Genomic DNA, 21,307 nt, shown 5'->3' with positions numbered 1-21,307 from the left:
TACTGATAACATCATAAAACTCCTGTGTTTGAAAATGTTGATTCTGAAGTGAATGTTTTGTAGGAAAAAAGTAACTTAATGTTTATGATGGCTACCAACAGTCATGTAATGCACAAGCAAAATTTACAATCTCTTGAAACTAAATATTTAGCTGTCAAGAAAGTTAAATGTGTAGCACCTCAGAGATGTCTGTGAAATTTTCGTTTGTTGACAGGTTTTCATTTCCCTATGAATAGCCTCATCCCCTTTGTAGCCTCAGCAGTATTATTACATTTGTTTCAGGCAGACCAAAATCTAGGCTACTATAAGTCATTGTAACATAGAAACATCAACTATCCAGTCATGTGCTACTGGTGACAATGGATGAATTGTTTCAAGACATGTGTTAGTTGACAATGGGATATAGATTAAACAAGGACTACACTGCTTATGTTTTAATTTATGCGTTATCTTTAGAGATGTGACTGGTACATGAAAAGAACAAGTGACATATAACTCAAATTAATGGGTTTTTCATAGAAAAAAAACCATTCCAACCAATTCCAAACGAAACTGGCTTAGCTGTTCCAGAGATATAGTTGAAAATAGGTTTTACATTTGGTTGCTATGGAATCCATCCCATGATTAAGCAAAACATCCTACACAAAATTTTGATACAGCATGCATTAACAAACACTGCTACCAATTCTGTTCATAAAAGGCTCTGTCTAAATAAATGGTTTTGCATTCAGTTGACAAGTCACAGCAGAGAAACCATCCCATACAAATTACAAATTTCTACTGAGCAGAACTTTAGAAGCATTGCCACTGAATTTGATAAAAATTAGCTCAGCCATTTGGGAGAATAAGCTGAAAATCAGATTTCCATATGGCTGCTGTGGATGTCATAGTGTTGCTAGGGGAGCCACCCAGGACAAAATTTTGAGCAAGCATGTTCTGTGAAGTACTCCAACTAAATTTTATTGAAACTGGCTCAACTGCTATTAGAACAAATCAATAAAAAGGTTTTCCAACCAGCTGGTAAGGAAGCCACCCCAGACATTATTTTCATTGAGCATGTCCAAAGAAACATTTTCATTATGTTTGATCGAACCATTTCAGGAGAAGATGAATTGGGTTTTCATTTTGGTTGCTATGTAAACCACACCCTTGTTAGGGGAACTATCCAGAACACAATTCTGGTAGACCATGACCTCAGAAACATTCCTAAGTTTGATCCAAACTGGTCACGGCTTATACAATGTATGTTTTTATGGAAAAGCTGCAAGAGGATACAAAATTAGGCATAGCCTATATCACAAGTACTTTTGACCATCTTCTTGTGATGTCTTATGTATGAGGACATCACATGACATTAAGAATATTTCTTGCACTATAGCATATAAATTGCACAAAAGAAACTACAATGCAATCCACCACCTTATTTTCAGCTGTTTCAGTTTTGTACACAATTATTTTGTTTACTCCAAACTATCTGACCGCTTTGTAACTAGCTGTGCAATACTGCTTTGCTAAAAATATGATTATGAATAAAAATTTATTTGATTCAATATCTTGAGGGGTGGGGTTCAATGCTCAATTCTGTTAAGATTTTAAATGAACTTCCTGCTGACAGAATTATTTTCAAAGCATATACTATTTACAGTTTTTAACACACACTCTCTAATAAGATAATTACAATTCAGATATTACCTCATAATAGCTAGGACCTTTAGGGATCATCTCTGGTTTGTCCTTCCACTCCTCATAACGGTATTTGTCTGGAAGAGACAGTTTTTTAAAAAAAAGAACAATATTTTCTTGCATACAATTAAGAGTTTAACGTTGTTTTTTTTGAGTTATGAAAGCTGTGCGAGTTGGCAACTGACAGTTTATACCAAGATAAAACAACATTAAACTCTTATAACTGAAATTTCAATTATTCGTTATGTTATTTTGTTTGCATCATTAAAAAACAGAAATCTTAATTAAGCGTAGTAATACAAGTTTGGGGTTTTCTGTTACGTAGCTATCTATAGCATTTGGGAGTGTCCTGCTTGATCGTAATAAGGTCATCATAATACCGGTCCTTCAACCAACGGAAGCCAAATTTATTCAATTTTTTTTAAAAAATTGTTAGATTGTTCTTTTTCTTTAATGCTTACTTTGTGTCTGCCTTAACTGGTAAGTGTTTATCTTATGCTGTACATGTGACTCTATTTACAGAAGTGGGTATTCTTAGAAAAGTATTTCTCCTTACAGTTCATACAGAAATACAGTAAAAACTGTTATGAGCAACCTCTGCTATAAGCAACCACCTGTCATTTCCGACCACAATCGTAATGCATGGATCGATTATATTATATAAACACTGTTATGAGTGACCACCTGCTGAACGCGACCAGCAACTGCAATGTCTTGGAAAAATATGCATTTCAACACTGCTATGAATGATTGCATCGTACACACACAAAAAACAGATCAACACCATTGACCTTGACTTAATCCTTTGTAAACACGGGAGCTCAGGATATATGTAGTATGCAAACAAAGTGCACATCAAAAAACACTACAGCTGAACAACCATAGAGCGAAAAAAACACCACTAACCATCATTTAATCCTTTGTAACAAAGACTGGATAAATAGTCAAAATTGTTCTAATTAAGGTAATTTTTTTTTTTTAAATTGGCTAGCTCCCAGTTTTGTGAAATTTACAAGTCCAGTGTATGGTGTCATTTGTAAACTGCAGTAAATCAGACTAAAGTACATGTCACTAACCGCCACTGTAGTGCCTATGTCATGTGAATAGTAAGATTAACCATTTTTTCATCAAAGGGAGTAATGATGGACATGCGCAGTCAATTTAGAGGTTTGCTTTTTCCTTTTGTTTCTTTTGTTAAAGTGTTTCACCAAGTCACCACCTGTTGACCCGTACAGATAGTTGCAACCTTTGTTTATCCAGCTCAAACACTGGTGATTTAAACTTCGTCTCAAAATAAATGTATTGTTTCATGATGAGTTAATTATGTCTTTTGGTTTCATTCATTGGTACATAATATATATTTATTCCACATTTCCCCAAAACCTTATAAAAACCGAAATACATCTAGTCGTTATTACATCAACACTAATAACAATGGCAGAACCTCTGATGAAAAAAAGATAAATTCTGACACTGGAAGAAAGAATTCATGTAATGGAAAGAAGAGAAAAAGGGGAGAAAAGTCGCAAAATAGCAGTCACCTTAAACTTCGTTAAAACGCAAGTTTAGAATGTTATCAAAGACAAGGAGACCATTAGTAACGAATGGCAGAAAGGTGCACAACCACAGTGGGAATATATAAGAGATATACGTCATTGCTAACTGTGCAGTTTTTGTTACATTTGAAACAACTCTAAAATTTACAGGCATGTGAAGTTACCTTATAGGTATGATAAATATTACTTCTGTTCATTTCACAAATAATATACATGTACATGTACTAATATATGTACATATTCATGTGATGTTCAAATATAAATTGATTCACATTGTTTGATAGCTGTATATCTTTATTATATAAAGTTATTTTAAGAGAAATGCATGCAATATTTAACAAGATTTATGAATAAAGGATATGATACATGTACAGTGAGTACTGGTATTTTTTCTTCTTCAACAATGCTAACTACTGACCCTGGAAACCAGTCCATTTTCACAAACCTCTTATGAGAGACCACATGTCTTGAGAGACCGCTTTTGGTTGGCAGAAGCAGTGGTCTCTCAAACAGGTTTTACTGTAAATGCAATTCATTTTGATCATGTGGTAATATTCTGACCAATGGAAATGTTACTTACCTTTAACAGCTACTGGCATTGCAATTATCCCGCAATCAAATGCAAACATTGAAGAACCCAAAAATATAATGCAGAGATATTTGGTTCCAAGCTGTCTGATCAATCTATGATTTCAAGATCTCAAAGCATATCATCTTGCAATGGATCTGGATCAATGCTATTTGGTATATGCTATACACAGGTATCTGATCAATTACATGTACCATAAATTATCATGCATAAGTTGGATACAACTACAAACACAGGCCATACTTTACAATCTCAAAATGTACCAGCAGATCAGTATTTCTTGTTTGTTCTACTGATTATTCCAAACAAACTACACAGACCAATATTTGCAGGTGCATTATGCAAAGGCAGATCTGGATCTATGATGTTTACATTTGGATCTGACTTGAGTGCAAGTATGTGATTCAACATAATCTTTTTAAAGACATCCTCATTTTTATACTTTCTTGTTCTAGAAACAAATGTTGTACATGGGCAAATGGATAGCAGAAAAGACTCAAAATGTTAACCATATAAATTAGCCAAACAATGTACAGTATTTCTCCTCTGTGACTTAGAATAGTAAAGCCAAATCTACCAATCATTTGCTCCCAAAAGATATAACAAATGAACACACTTGAGTAAAATTACTTGCCTTTGGTGGACTGTAGGTCAGATGTTTCTTCCTTACCTGATCTTTTCTTAAAATCTGGAAGATTTGTATCTTCATGATGTCGAGATATTCCTTCCTTATTATCTGCAAAGAGTGAAATACTAAATCCTCTGTATGAATAACAGAAGTCCCTCAAAGGGACTGACATGCTACTGAAAAAAAGGAATTTATAGAAATTCAAAATATGAACATTTCTTACTTTTATTTGCCGAGTGCTCAAACTATTCTGATATTCTTCAGAGATAACAAATCTTTTAAAAGCAGCTACAGTGGTGGACATACTGAATGTCAGACTGGCACCATTTTCTTCTAGTACCACCAATAAATCTTCAAGTGAAAACCCCATGTTGGTACAACTTTCCATTTTGGAAATGTAATGATAGATTTTCAGGATGGTTACCATGGTGGCATAGGATGTCAGACTTGCACCATTTCCATTTAGGTCCATCACTTTTCAGTGAAAACACTGTTAATGTTACCAGCCATCTAGGAGAAGTAGCAATAACATGTTTATAACATGGACATTGTGTGGGCCAGATTGGAAGTCAGATTAATGCCAATTGCATTTACAATCAACTAGCTGACATAAAGAAGTCTTTCAATGAATATCCCATGCCAAGATGGGCACCAATTCAGGAGAAGTAGTCATAAGACTTTTAAGATGATCACTCTGGCAGTGATACTGGATGTCTAAAGAGGCACCATTTTCATTCAGGTCCAACTTGACTTCATAAAAAGCCTTTTAGTGAAAACCACATTTTTATATGACAATAATATCATCAGGAGTAACCATAACAAGATTTTCAAGATGCCCACTGTGGTGGCCATACTAGACATCAGATTGGCACTATATTCATTTAGGACAAATCAGACAGATATCATAAAAAGTGTTCTGGTGAAAACCACATGTATATCTAACTTTCCATTCAGAAAAAGTAGCAATAACAAGATTATCATGGCTGCTGTTGCGCCATACTGAAGATCAGTTCAGCACTATTTTTATTTAGGACCTAATAGAAGTCTTTTAGTGAGAACCCCATGTTGATATGCTATCCACTGAGGAGGAGTAGCAATAACAAGATTTTCAAGAAAGCTTCTGTGACAGACATATTGGATGTCCATGCAACACCATTTTATTTGGATCAACTGGACCACAGGATGAATATGTGTTAAAGTTTCATAACAATTCTCCAAATAGTTAAGGTGAAGTAAGAATAACTTGCGCTATGGGATGGATGGAAAACAGATAACAGACCATCCAATAAGCTCTACTGTCCAATATGTCCAATAGAGATAAACATACTAATCTGCATTTAGCACTGTAAAAATATGAAAATGTAGCAGGCTGTATGTGCACGTGTAATAATTAACTGTAAGGTGAGTCAAACCTGTCTTGACAACTCCTTCTGCTAACAAAAACAGTTCATGCACATTCTGCAAAAAAGTTTTCAGGCTTTCAAGGAAAAAACTGAATTTTTCAAGGTTTACTTATTAACCTTTCTTAATGGAATAAACAACACCTTCGCTTCAGAACATGCATTTTTAAGATCAAAACTGTTTCCATTTTGAGAATCTCTTCTAACATCTAAACTAGACATATGACAATGTATTAAAACATGGGATGTATCGCTTCAAACAACTATCAAAATTCATATAAACATCCATGTCACTCACTTAAATTCACATAATAAAAATTTACTCTGCTTACCTGCATATGCTGATGTGAAGTTGTTTCTAAAAGCTCTTAAAAATTACATAATCTACCTACGGAAATGCAGATCTTAATTTTAGATTAAGAAAGAATAGTAGAGTCGATGTACCTAATGACCTCTTCCTATCTAACTGATGCTCTTTATCTCGTGATCGGTCCCGTCTTTTCCTATCTGATGACTGTCCCCTGTCCTCAAAGAGCACCAGTTCTTTCTCTGTTCTCCTCCTGGCTTCAATCCTCTTCCTGCAATTAAAATGTTCAAAATGTGATACCTTCTTACATGTCTGTTACCTTCAGTAACACGCTTCTGACCTCTAATATTTGCCCAAATGCTTACTGTAGGCCTTTAACAGCCTTTTCTACATTTAACTTTAATAAGTACCAAATATTTAACTGATTAAAATAAAAAAATAAAAACAAATGACAAACAATGACATGTTCTTATACACACAAGCAGCTGATAAAAACTGCACATCAGCATAAAATACTAACACTCACTCTACTAATTCAGCTTCCATTAAAAACACCTGTCAAAACACCATGATATAATTCAATAACTTTAAATTTCTGAATGCTTATGATCAAACCTATATTTATCACTAAAGATATGTACTGTATATACTCATGTATAAGCCAAATAATTTAGAAGAAAAGTAAAAGCCAAAAAGAAGGGAGGTTGGTTCATGTTGTTGTTGTTGTAGGGTTTAACACCATTTTTCAGCACAAGATAGGCTATACATGGTGGCCAGTATTAATGGTGGAGGAAGAACCTGGGAAAACCCCGGAAAGAACCACCGACCCACGAGAAGCTAATGGCAAGCTTTCTCACATGTCCACATTGGCCGAGCCCGAGACTCAAACCCACGCAGACAGAGGTGAGATGGCAGTGATCCATGATGGACAGCGCTTTAGACCACTCGGCCACTCAGGGCCCTCATTGATTTATGTGTAGGACAAAGTCTAAACTGGAAAAGTTTCAAGTTTTCTTGTTGATTACTGGTATATATTGTTATTTCAGATCACCGAAAATGAAATCACAGTATTAGTTGTATGCAAGAAATTGGATATTCTTCGTAGCAATCGAGGAAATAATACATCATATTTTTGAAATACAGACTGTTTTAGACTGTCAGAAAAAGCTTGACATGGTTCCCATGAGGAATTATTGCAAAGTAGTTGGTATTTTTTCTTAATATTATTGATAAATGCAAGAACATGCCTGTTTTGCTGTTCATTAATGTGTAATAGAGGCATTATTACCTGCATGCAGTTTGGATGATATACCAAAATTTCCATCATAGTTGGCAATGTCCATGTGCATTGCACACTGGAGTTTTCCCTGCACATCAACCCCATATTGGTTACATAGGACAGGACTGAGGCCCTTTCCCAACAAATGACACGTATCCAACAATATTCATTGACACACTGCTAGCCATAGTATGCTGTATTCCCCATTTACACTGATTCTTTCCAATCATATTCATCAATATTATATAATGTTTCAAATTATTTTTCATGAGTAGTGGGGGGGGGGAGGCCTCAGTATTGTTATTTCACTGCTGGATTTGGGAGGGGGCCTTGGAATAATATTTCCCATTTGTGATGTTTTTGTATCTGGATGTATGGTAACCATAACAGTTTACCAGCGAATAATTTTTTCAGGAGGACCAGTCTTTTTTGTCAACAGGACCATCAAATATCAATTTTTTAGATCCCCTCCTCTTGTTCGAACAGCTTAATAAAATACAACCTTGAAATTACCTTGCATCAACCATGGCAGAAGTTTCTACCTTACGTCTCATCAGGTTATGACGTAGGTCATTAGGATTTTGCTGAAGCTTCTCCAGCCTCTTTTGCTCTTTCTGTTCTTCTTTCTGTCGTTCTCTAAATAAGGGCTCATATCGGGGATCTGGGCGAGGGTCCAATCTAATCTCAATTATATACATTACAAAAAAATCATTAAGCATAAATGAAAAATATGCAGTAGTTTATTGTTCCTCATTATAATCCTTCTTTAGCATCTTAATGAATATGCACATTTTTGAGACATATCAGAAAATGTTCCATAAATTAACATGGTTGCCGATTTAAAATGCAAAACATCACTGATGTAGTAACTAATTGAGCAAAATGGATGACAAAAATCATTCCAACTGCTCTTTATAACTTTCCATTTGTCACTAACAAACCTTTAATACCATATTAATTTGTTTCAGAAGTTGTATAACAATTGTTCTCCTCCATATGGTACGTTCTTTGTCCAACTTTTTCTGTATCCTTACATGTGCAAATGTATGTAAATAAAGACTTTAAATATAGACTCATTTTTGAATGAAGAAGAGTGTAGTATTTTAATGGCTAACTTTTGAGATCATCTTGATGTCTGGCTTTTTATTCATTAGTGTTTTGGAGATCACAGCTTCAATAGGACGTCACAATTATACCCATACTTACAACTTTATCATGCAACAACTTAGAATAAGAATTAAATATGATAGTATAGCTAACAAAAATGTAATGCATTTTAATGAATATTGTCTGCAGTAAGATGTATGATTTCCAGCTTTTTTTCAACAATGACAGATTATTTTATGTTTAGCAACACTTTTCTGAGTGACAAAATTGTGGATTTACCAATCACTGAGCAAATTTCATTTCAAGTGAGCACTGACAGGTCAAACTGATACTTCATAAATGATAGATCCTGGCAATTGTTATAAGTGTTCTCAATACTATGTTCATTTTGGCAAGCTATTTTCAATACTGTGTTCATTTTGGCAAGCTATTTTTTTAATTCCAATCAAAGTTAGGAAATTATAAAAAGAATTAAGATATTATGTGTTTTCTCCAAAACCAAGTTAACATGCCATGACATATATTTGGTGTAACAGAACTGATTCACAAAGAACAAGGTGATAAATTTTGCACACAAATTACATAACAAAGCATGCTATACTTCTAATGATATTATGAACGACATATAGGAAAATCTTATCAAATTCCTGTCCAATGCATTGATACAGTGTAATCAGGCATCATATTAGATTTTTGTAAAAGAAGCAGTGATTTCTCAGGATTTTCATACAAAGCATATTTTCAAAAAGTCATAATTCAAATATTTTTTAAAGGTGGGGGGGAATACCCTTTATAGTGTGTTTCAACAAATGCATGGCAAATAACTTTTAATGAATAATTAAAGGCAAAACCTACTCTTGTTTATCTTTGTTACTGACATGGTGGAGCAAACATGTACTATGACAATGACATTACATTGTATGCACTGAAAATGCATGTAACAGCATGGGCATTACCATGAAATACTTATAAAATGCTGGACTGTTACTGAACAATTGGTATATGCTTTAATAAACAGATATCCCCAAAAAAAGTAACTCACTACTTGATTGCAAAAAGTCATGTACTGAATGGTTAATTACAGACCTGCCCAACCCTAAAAAGACCATCACAGTCTATAATTTCCTGTACGTTAGAACAATTTTCAGTAAGGTGTAACAACATATCATGCACTATTCTTGTCAACTTAGAAAACATGTATTTGTAAAGATCAGAGGTGTGGTCTGATGCTGGTTCATACATCTATTTCATCAAAATTTTCAAAAACTTTTTATAAATTTCATTTTCAAGTACTATTATCTGTTTACAAGATGATTTAGACTACTTTCCAATAGCTGTAGTTATTTCCTTAAGTGCAACATATTTACATTCAGAAGCTGTCAGATGACTGTCTTATAAACAGCCTTCTTAGGAATTGCTTTCTATATCCTGTCAATGATACTCAAGACAACTATTTCCTAAGCTCTTCCACCTTCTCTTCAACTATTTCTTCCTATTTATCCAGTTTCTCTTTTGTTTTTGTTTTTTGTTGAAATAATCCTGTGCCAGGATTTCAAGCCCTCTGTTGTTTTCTGATAAACAGAGATCATCTACACTTTTCAAAAGAAAATCATGGTCCAACATGGACTGCTTCCTTCTCTTTTTTAGCTCTTCTGTCTCATCTAGAATGGATTTTGTTTTTATAGTGCTCTACTTTTTTCTGTTCTGCTTCTCCATGAAGGCCTAATACTTCTGTCTGGTTCCTGCAGCATTAACCAAAAGCTGGTTTTGTAATTGGTACATTTATTATTCTTCCAGCAGGTATGATCTGATCACATATAACTTTATGTGCTGTTCATGTTTGCTCTTTTGCATTTTAAAGTTTGCTCTTTTGCATTTTACATCCTACTTCCTTGTTGGCTGAAAATCCGAACTGTGTATTGACCATGAGATTATCTGGGATTTTAACTCAGTCTGAATATTTTCAGGATATGAATGTATTTGAATATTTGTGAAATTTTAAAGTTTCAGAAATTTTGATATTTCATGAGGATGATTTTGAAAACTGAATTTCATTGTTGAAATTTGAGTAGTCTTTAGTATTTTGATTTCATAACTGGGAAATTAATAGCAAAACCAACAAGCCTTCACTATGAAATCCAAAGTGAGAATTTCATTGGCGATCCTACACAAGAGAATTCAGAGTCCTTAACAAAGGATGAGTGACTTGAGATTACGAAGCTGTATGATCTCTCTGGGGCAGATGCTTATTTAGCAAAGCAAAAGACCAGGAATATTATGATACTTTATTTGGTACAAAAAGTTGTGACTTTAATTAAGTGGTTTCCATCTGATTCTGACAAGTTTTTGGAGGACTTCAATGAAAAGAACCACACAGAAGTATTGATAGAAATACAGTTGTTGGGAATGGCTTACCCCAGTTTGATTTTGTTGTTAACCATTCATGTCAAAGGGTTCAGTAACACTTGTTGATGATTCAGTTATGTACTGACTGTTTATGTATTTTAAATTCAATGATGTATGAACTGAAAAAAAATGATGTGCAAACTGTATAATCTGTGAAGTGGACAATACAGCGTTTCTTGGTTAATACTTAGTTGAATTTTAAAAATAAAGAGTTGATCCTTACAATTAAATTCAACAGCATAAATAGTTAAATAAATTCATTGATAAATAATGCCCTTTTATCATATTTTGAATTTCATTCATAAAGCGCAACAATACAGAACCAGTTAAGATTCACGATATATATCTACTGTCAATCAGTGAAAAGCATTGTGTGTTAAAGCCACACCCACTTCTCAGTTGAAGACAAGGACACCACGTTGGTAAAAAAAATCAAAATCCATACTTTGCACAATAAGAATCATCACCCACAAAGACTGCTTCATCGTTTTCAGGCAAAACACAATTTTGTTCTTCATTTTCATCAATGTTTAGGACTATACAAATCACCTTGCAAAATGCCATTTCACACTGTACTAGCACCATCATGTCTTCACATCAAGATATGTAAGCAGATGATGTCTATCTATTCATTTTAAGTATTTCATTTTAGCATTAGCAAAGATATCTATTTGAGAAAAAAAGTAAAGTATTTGGTTCATGATTAAAATCTTATGTAAAAAGACTATATAGGCTTTTTATACATTATCTAATACTAAAGCTGTACCGGTTAATCGGCCATACTCATAATCGGGCCAATTATTGTAACAATCGGTATAATCAGTATCAGCAGAAATAATCAGTGTCAATGTAAACAAATTTCCGAAATATAAATTTAATCCTAACAGTCATCTTGGTATGGCTTTAATTTTAGATCAGAATTAAATAGTGGAAATTAAGGAATAAACATTTGATTTGGGAGTTAATTGAAAGACAGTAAATACTATTTAACATGCTTGCTGTAAACTACAGCTGATTGTCTGCTCACAACAAATTATCAATACCATGCATGCACTCATCCCAATCACAGCAGCCAAACAGCCAATAAGGTCTCATGTGGCTGCTGAACATCCAGCATACACGTTACAGGGATGGTCCTGGCTTTTAAAAGATTGTTGCCAAAATAAATCGCCACTCTCAATATTTTGTTGCCAATTTTCAAAAATGTCGCCAGAATAAGTACTTTATTGACAACAAGCAATACAGCCATAATATTCAGTGCCATCTTAAGGCATGGGCACACTGGGCAGTTGCCTCTAGGGGCATCATGCTGCCCATATTGTTAATGAATATTGAAAGATCTTTTGGAAATTTAATTTGCTTTAAAAGTGCAGTGGGAAGCACGTTTCTCAATTTTAAAAAATAGTGACATCTAGCGGAATTCGTCACCAGCACAATACAATAGAGATCTAATTTATTAATCATAACATAACCATCATTTACCAGTGTTTGTTTTGAGCAGCGCACTTGTGAGTTTGACAGGACAGAAAAATCCAGTTTTTTCAAGATATAGGCTTATTTTTTAACTTTATCTGCTGGACGGATCCCTGCTATTATAATACAAATATTTATAAAAAATTAAATTAAAAAATATTTAAATTTTTCTAGGTGTATAACCCTTTGAGCAGAAATGAAACATACTTTTATGAGTGGAGCACAGAAGAGGAAAAGAGCTTCAGAGGAGACAAGGAAAACAAGTAAACTTGCAAAATTAACATCTTGGTTGAATCCAGGTGCAATATCAGTTACTAGTACTGCTCCTCAAAAAACAGTATCACCATCTACATCCACTATTGTATCCAGCAATCCAGTTCCAGACATCCCATTACCTATTCCTGCTGCTGGGAAAATTCCACAAGACGAAATACACAAAGCTGTAACAGAAGATGAGTGTGTGATTCACGACACAGATCCTGGGCTATGGAACATTAAGAATTGTAGTACAGTGGATTACTGGATTCACAGTGGGCCAGCATCGTGTCAGAATCATGATTGCAACCTTTCAAACTCAGGCAGAGTGTACGCCGGAGCCAGAGGAGAAAGAACTCAGACAAGGTATATATCAAGGAATATGATCAAACGTGAACTGCGGAATGGCAAGTGTGTAAAACGTGAATGGCTACTCTATTCACCATCCCAGGGTTGTTTGTACTGCTTTGCATGCCATCTATTGTCCAAGAAAGAATATCCCTTTGCTACATCAGGATTCAATGACTGGAAACATAACAATCTTATTGTAGAACATGAAAATGGAGAAGAACATCACAAGAACATGATGGCATATTTGATTTGGCATAAAGAAACTGGGTGTGTAGATTCTTTATTAATCAAACATCATCGGTCAGAACAGGAGTACAGGCATAAAGTTCTGATATGTGTGGTTTCTGTCATTTGCATTCTTGCCTCCACAGGTTTGGCATTTCATGGAGATAATCAAACTATTGGGTCAGCAAAAAATGGAAATTTTTTAGGTATTCTAGAACTGTTGAGTGAATTTTACCCTATTTTGGAAGAGCATCTCAAACTATAAGGAAATGCTGGAATAGGGAACACATCATATCTATCAGCAAATATTTGTGAAGAATTTATTGATTTAATGGGGCAACATGTCCTTTGTGCTATTTTCGAAGAAATAAAAGAGTCAAAGTATTATTCAATAAGTGTGGATTCCACTCCAGACATTTCACACGTTGATCAACTGACATTACGGTCCGGTACATTCGAGGATGTGAGTCTGTGGAGCATTTCATCAAGTTCATTCCCATATTTTCTCATGGAGCAAAGGATCTAGCAGACACTGTTGTGGATTTCCTGAATGAGAACAAAATTCCGCTATCAAACTGCCGTGGTCAATCATATGACAATGCTTCAAATATGTCTGGACGCTACAATGGATTGCAAGCACGGATTCGTCAACTGAACGAGTTCGCTGTGTATGTCCCCTGTGCTGGACACAGCCTGAACTTGGTGGGAGTAAAAGCAGCAGTGTTGTCTACAGGTTGGAAAATTCTTTGAATTTGTTCAGCGCCTATATTCCTTGTTCTCAGCTTCTACAAATCGATGGAATGTTCTGATATCTTCTTTAGGAAAATCTCTCATTGTCGTCAATCGTCTGTCTGACACGACATTTTGATGCCGTCCATGCTCTGCATGGAGGTTTCGAAAAAATTCAAGATGTGCTAGATTCTATATCAGCTGACACTGATCAGAAAGTGAATACAAGGCGAGAGGCAGAAGGACTGAGCAAGAAAATGGAAAACCTGGAAACGATCATTCCGACAATTCTTTGGAACGACATTCTGGAAAGAGTGAACAAAACAAGTAAGGTCCTGCAGTCAAAAGATGTGGACATACTTGTAGCCATAAATCTTCTTGAGTCCCTGAAAACGTATCTTCAAGAAATTAGAGACAAATTTAGTGACTATGAACTGAAGGCCAGGAGTAGGTGTCCAGAATTGGATTATAGCAATGCGAAGAAATGGGAATGAAAGCGAAGTGTACGTCTTAGTAGATATGATGGACCAGAAGAAGAGATACTTCTACATAAAAATTATAAAAGTGACAAGTTCAAGGCAGAAACATTCCTCCCTATTCTGAACTCTCTGAACTCTGACCTGACAAAACATGCAGAAGCTTATTCGTGGATTGGAAATCTGTTTTCATTCTTCACTAAATTAAAAACAATTGATTCTGATGAGCTAAACAAAAAGTGTGAAGATCTAGCTAATATATATCACAAAGACCTTAATAATAATGACCTTCTAAATGAATGCAAGCATCTCAAGCACTACATGGTTCTTGATGATAATTGTGACACTCTCCCTGCATTTTATAAAAATATAATTTCAGACAACTTGAAATCTGTATTTCCTAATTTTGAAATTGCACTCAGAGTGTTCATGTCCATGATGATAACCAACTGTACAGGGGAACGTTCATTTTCAAGACTGAAGCTCATAAAGAATCAGCTTTGCAGTACAATGGGGCAGCAACGTTTGAACTGGCTTTCACTCGTGTGCATGGAAAATGACATCCTGAAGATCATTGACTTTAAACCACTTATAAATCTATTTGCTGCAAAAAAACTTAAGGAAATGATTATGTTGATTTATAATAAATAATTCATTCTATCCATCAATAATAATAATAATTCATCTCCGTCTGTATGGTGTACCAATTAATTTTCATTTATATGTTGAAATATTTTTGAACTATTATTGATTTGGAAATTACTTTTATTTTTTTGTTGTTGTTTTGGTGGGTTTTTTTTAGTATCAATAAATCTATGTTTAATTTTATTGACCATTTATTTTTATTTTACATTTTTATTCCTGTGGGTGGGTAGGGCAGGTAGGGGGCCCCAGTGCATTGCTTTGCCTACACATACTGAAAATTTTTTCACTGTACCATCGTCTTTCGCATCAAGATATGTAAGTATATGATGTTTATTTATTCATTTAAAGTGTACCATTAGCAAAGAAAATAAAAGGGTCCAGTATTTGGTTCATAATTAAAATCTTATGTAAGAAGTCTCAGTTTGGTTTGAGTGATCTTGTATTCAAAGTATATTCCTCAGTGAATATTATGTACAGAAAAGTAGTGCAGATAGATGTGGATTTTAAAAAAAATTCAAAAGGGCATCACCAATCAGATGGCTTTAAATTGTAACAAAGAAAGAAAACTTCAATGGTTAATACTTGTTGGTGATTTAGATAAAGCTACTCTAAGTAAGATACTGAAAGACATAGTAGCTTCTCAGAGTTTATTAAATATTTTGCCGTTTTCTGAGAAGTCTTCTTCTAGTGAAAGTGCTTTAATACGGGAAGTAGATTTGTTAATGTTTCTCTTCATGGTGTTAATTTAGTTTTGGGACTGGTTATTAAATGAGTGCAAAACTCTTAGCCAGTGGAAGCGTTACTAGGTAATGACCTAGCTAGAGATAATGTAGTGGCTAATCCACTTGTAACTGACAAGTCTTGTATAGATCAAAGGCTTTCGAAGTAGAAATCACTGGTTTATATCTATCTTGCAGTTACTAGAGCATGATCTTGCGAATAATGTTGCTGAATAGAACATTATTCCTTTAGATGATACCTTTTGGGGTCAAGTTTTTAATGATGTCACTTTTGCTTCTAGTTGTGGGTATGTGAGAAAGCTTGCCAGTAGCTTCTCGTGGGTCGGTGGTTCTTTCCGGGGTTTTCCCAGGTCCTTCCTCCACCATTAATACTGGCCGCCATGTATAGCCTATCGTGTGCTTCAAAATGGCGTTAAGCCCTACAACAACAACATTTTGCTTCTAGTTTGGATAGATCAGCAAATATTGATTACAGTGCTACTTTCTGGCTTCACATTCTCATAAATCTAAATAAGGGTTATAAAAGACAATCACTAGTTGTCTTACATTAAGAAGACCCCGAGATCTCCTGTTTGTTTCTGAGGGTTACTAGTGAAACTGATGACACACAGGAAGAAACTTCTCACTTCTTGAAGAATGGGTTCCTTATGAGGAAATGGAGGCCACCTGAGGTACCTGCTGGTGATCAGTAAGCTATCAAAATGTTGTTCCTAGGTCACATCAATGGGAAATTCTTAGTCTAGTCCATGAAATGCCATCATCTGGTCATTTAGGAGTCAATTAGACGTATCAAAGATTTTAAATCATTTTTACATGCAAAATATTAAAAGTGATGTTTCTAAATTGTGTAGATCTTTTTATATTTGACAAATGATAGGAAACCCTAATCAGAAATTACCCAAAGCTCATCTATCACCTATTCCTGTGTTTGATGAACCATTCAGTAGAATAACAAACAGTACACTGTCATTACTTTATCTAAATGTTTGTGTCTTCAAGATTTCCAAAAGCTATTCCTTTAGGGAATATAAAAACTAAGATCTTATTAGAAGCTTTGGTAAAGTATTTTTTTATATAAACATCTTGGTCTTCACAGAGATACAGGAAAAGAGGCAGATAAAGGTGTTCATTTGTTATTGTTGGTGTTCCTGTTAAGGAATTGTTTGAGATTCTATTCAGAGATTTTATTTTGGTTTATATGAAATTGGGAAGAAGACGAGTGATTTAAAATACAGTATTTATATTCCTGGGAGGCAAATAGGATCAATTTTTTTGGCATAGTAATTTGTTAATTTTAGCAGTATACTGGCAGAGATAGTCATGTAAATTATTCAATTAATTTAGTACTATCTGCCCTCCCCTCACATACCCACACAATGAGGATTTATATGAAGATGAGAAATTGGGTAGAGCTAACTTTGAGGTGACTTATCTTCACAATTCTGAAAGTTTGGACAATATGGACCTGAAAAAAACTTTTGGAGTATGCTGCCACAAGATATTCCAACATGAACAAATAAGATCTTTCATGACAATAAAACAATAAATTATATGCATGTAAAGCAACATCTTTATAGGATAAATCCTCTTAAACAATACTATTTGGAGAATGAAATTCAGTATTTGCTGGAGAATGATTTCATTGAAGCAAGTAAAAGTGACTGGAGTTCACATTTTATTCTAATGCCGAAACAAGATAAGACTGTATGTGTACTGATTATGGAGAGAGCAAAGGAAATTTCAGCATTCTTGGCTCCAGATGGACTTTACCATTAAAAATAGTAATGCCATCTGGGATGAAAGGGTTCCCCCAGTTCTTTCCAACATCTGATGAATATGATAAGATCTAGTATAGGAAATTGTAATGTTTACATCGATGACATCATCTACAATGACACTTGGAAGGAACACACTGAAACCATCCTGAACTTTTTGAAAGGCTCAGTGAAGCAAATCTGATGTTCAGTTTGAGTAAAAGTGACTTTGGTCAAATCAAATCTGTAGAAGTGAAAAGTTAAGGCTATTTCTGAGTGGCATTGGGACAACAACAAATATAAAGGTGTATGCCTTGGAAAATATGTTTGGGCCAAACTCTGATGACTCGCACAATAATATTCACCAACAGATCCATACTGCTGGCAAAGCTATGTGATCTGACTCCAATGCTACATTCAAGATATGGTCTAGCACCAGGGCAAGTACGTAACACCAGCAAATGTGTTTAAAAATATTCATAATGACATGTTCTGCCGCAGAGTTCATATTTTCCAAGGCATGCACCCTTATATTTGTTGTGTCCCAATGCCAATGAGCTTTTCATATATGTAAAACTTTATTCAATGGGTTGTACATACAAGAGAGACAGATCTACATTTATTTGATCTAAAATACTACATGATGATCTTGTAAATAAACTGGCATCTTATCTGAATACTCCTTAAATAAATCCAGAAACTTATGGAGAATGTATCTTGAGCCAACCTCGGCCCAAATAGGCTCAATGATACATTACCGAGTACTGTGCCAACCCACATACGACTGTTTGAAGCATAAATCCAATGATTCTAAATGTGCTGGAGAGCTTGTATATCTCAGATATAATTTTTGCTTCTCTGGACTTAAAAAGAGGTTCATAAAAACCCAAATATGGGTTAGTGGATGCCAATGATTTTTCCAGTTGCTAGCATTATAGACTGATATAAGCCTCCAATGGTATTTTACACAAAAACCAATGAGGTCCGTAAACAGTAACCCAAAAGTTTAAATCAACCCTTTTCAAACAATTATGTCTATTTCAGGGTACTCATAGCAAAAATGACTTGCGGTGCTAGATAAAATATCTCTCAGAAAGAAGTCCATGTAAATAACCTTCAATGACCCATCACTGAATATAATACCAACATAAATTTTGGCCGACTAACATACATACCCAATAATGTCAAACGTCTTGTAAATTTCATCAATATTTTTGGGTTGTTTGTGTTTGACAACAGCTATTACTAAATTCCTCTTGTGCTTGTGCTGCTTCTCTAATGTTCTGATGGTCACATTTTACACTGGATTCTTCACGGACCTGATGATAACATTCTACGGTCCTCCCTAGTATCCCATGACCTTGCATCAGATCACCTCGGCATTATATGCCATCTTGACGTATCAGTCCCTAACCCTCATCCTTCATCTGCTACTAAGAGAAACCTCTGTATGATAAATAGAACCAAACTAAAGCACGACATCCAAGCTAACCAAACAACTTCCTTACCTCCTACCGCAGAACAACTCGATAACTGCCTGCGTTCATTGTTTGACAAACATGCCCCAGCTAACAGGTGCAGAGTATCAATTCAAAAGTGTTCTCCATGGTATAGCAGTGTTAGAGACCAGCTTCGCACTGCTAAAAGAGACCGCCATAAAGCTGACAGCCTTTGGCTTTCCACCAGACTCACTATTCATAAGCAAATCTATGAAGCTGCTAAGAAGAATGTCACAAATATAGTCCATGCAGCAAAATCAGCCCACTACACTACTAAGATCATGGAAAGTTCCAGCTGCAAAGAGCTCTTTGAGATTACTAACAAGCTAATGTCAAGGAACAAATCTACACCACTTCCAACTATCTTCTCTCCAGTCGACCTTCCAGACATGTTTGCAAATTTCTTCCGTGACAAAGTACAAACCATCAGAGATAAGCTTGACACCACAATTTCAACTGGCTCGTCATCACCATACAGTTGGGATACAGAATTTGAGCGGCAACCATTAGCAGCATTTGAACCTGTCTCTATGGATTTTGTACGTACAATCGTGAAGAAGAGTGCACCAAAGTCATGTGAACTTGATCCAATTCCAACATCACCACTGCTTGAGTGCTTAGATCCAATATTGCCTTCACTAACTGATGTTATTAATACCTCTCTCTCATTCGGGGAATTCCCATCATTTTTCAAAACTGCCATTGTAAAGCCTCTGCTGAAGAAACCAACACTAGACCATAATGATTTAAAGAACTACCACCCAGTTTCTAATCTCCCATTCATATCAAAAATCTTAGAAAAGGCTGTTCTATCTCAGCTTGTATCTCATCTAAATTCAAACAGTCTTTTTAGCAATGTACAATCTACATATCGCCCTTGACACAGTACTGAAACAACTCTTCTAAAAGTAGTTAATGGCATTCTCCCTGCGTTGGATAGCGGAAAGATTACAGTCCTCACCCTCCTTGATTTGTCTGCAGCATTTGACACAACAGACCATGATATATTACTTCACCGTCTCCAGCATGTATTTGGCATTCATGATACAGCCTTACTGTGGTTCACGTCCTACTTGGTCAACAAGACACAAATTGTATCTGCAAATGGAATACACTCCAGCCCAGTTGATCTATGTTGTGGTGTTCCACAGGGGTCTGTTCTTGGACCTGTTCTCTTCATTTTGTACACTCAGTCGCTCTCAAGTGTCATAGATCATCATCCAGTGTCTCACCAACTGTATGCTGATGACACCCAAATATACAAATCTAGCCACCCAACTGAAGTTCATGCTACCATCCAAGGTGTAGAGAGGTGCATTTCTGATGTGAAATCATGGATGACATGTAACAAGCTGCAGATGAATGATGATAAAACTGAATCCATTCTGATCACAAGACAAAGACTTTCTCATTCACATCCTTTACCTCAAACAATAAATATCAGCAACACCAACATTAAATTCACACAATCAGTACAAAACCTAGGTGTTACTCTGGACAGTACTCTCACACTGCACCAACATGTCATGAACATATGCAAGGCTGCATATCTTGAGCTGAGACACATCAGCTCAATTTGCAAATATCTTCCAGTTTATGCCACTAAAACACTTGTGTGTACATTAGTACTTTCAAGATTGGACTATTGTAACTCAATTCTGTCTGGTTCATCTCAATATCTACTCCAGAAACTTCAAAACACAGCTGCTCGGATCACACTTACAGTACCACGATCAGAGCACACCTCCCCGCTGCTCTGTACCCTACACTGGCTGTCCATTCGATCCAGAATCAAACACAAAATTTGTTCTCTGTGCTACGTTTCACTGTCAGACTCTAGTCCAACATACCTATCCAACCTCACCCATGTGTATACACCAGCAAGATACTTACGCTCCTCTTCTGACAATCATATACTCATTATTCCCACTATGAAAACAAAGTCATATGGACAGCGTTCTTTTGCATACCAGGGCCCAGCAACATAGAATGAATTGCCCACTGAACTTAGACACAAAGACACAGTGATCACATTCAAGAGGGCTCTCAAAACTCACTTATTTTGACTGCAATAACAAACTTAAAGACCTAATAATATTTCCTACCTTAAATATTCTCAGCATGTTTTTTAATGTTTTCTAATTTCATTGTGTTTGTTTTTGTAATCATATCATTATGTTATTTATCTTATAGGTGTTGTCTAAT

At 35.3% G+C, this 21,307-nt stretch overlaps 1 protein-coding gene across 3 annotated transcripts in view; it reads right to left on the bottom strand.

Annotated features, from left to right (window-relative positions):
• LOC149784424 (uncharacterized) overlaps positions 1 to 21,307 on the bottom strand; it is a 135,848-nt gene that overhangs the window by 51,160 nt on the left and 63,381 nt on the right. For all 3 annotated transcript variants that reach the window (XR_016413856.1, XM_089932487.1, XM_089932488.1), the window contains exons 7-10: positions 7,956 to 8,120; positions 6,301 to 6,434; positions 4,499 to 4,564; positions 1,693 to 1,760 (exon numbers count right to left, since the gene is read on the bottom strand). Coding sequence is in view for 2 of the 3 variants with exons in the window: in XM_089932487.1 (XP_089788613.1) it covers positions 1,693 to 1,760; positions 4,499 to 4,564; positions 6,301 to 6,434; positions 7,956 to 8,120 (433 nt within the window). In the remaining variant the exon portion in view is untranslated. The remainder of the gene's footprint in view (positions 1 to 1,692; positions 1,761 to 4,498; positions 4,565 to 6,300; positions 6,435 to 7,955; positions 8,121 to 21,307) is intronic.

This window comes from Sinohyriopsis cumingii, chromosome 14 (assembly GCF_028554795.1).
Source record: "Sinohyriopsis cumingii isolate HCF-2022 chromosome 14, ASM2855479v2, whole genome shotgun sequence".
Taxonomy (NCBI): Eukaryota; Metazoa; Mollusca; class Bivalvia; order Unionida; family Unionidae; genus Sinohyriopsis; species Sinohyriopsis cumingii.
Note: the sequence above shows the minus strand (reverse complement) of the source record. Positions and strands in the feature narration are given on the sequence as shown.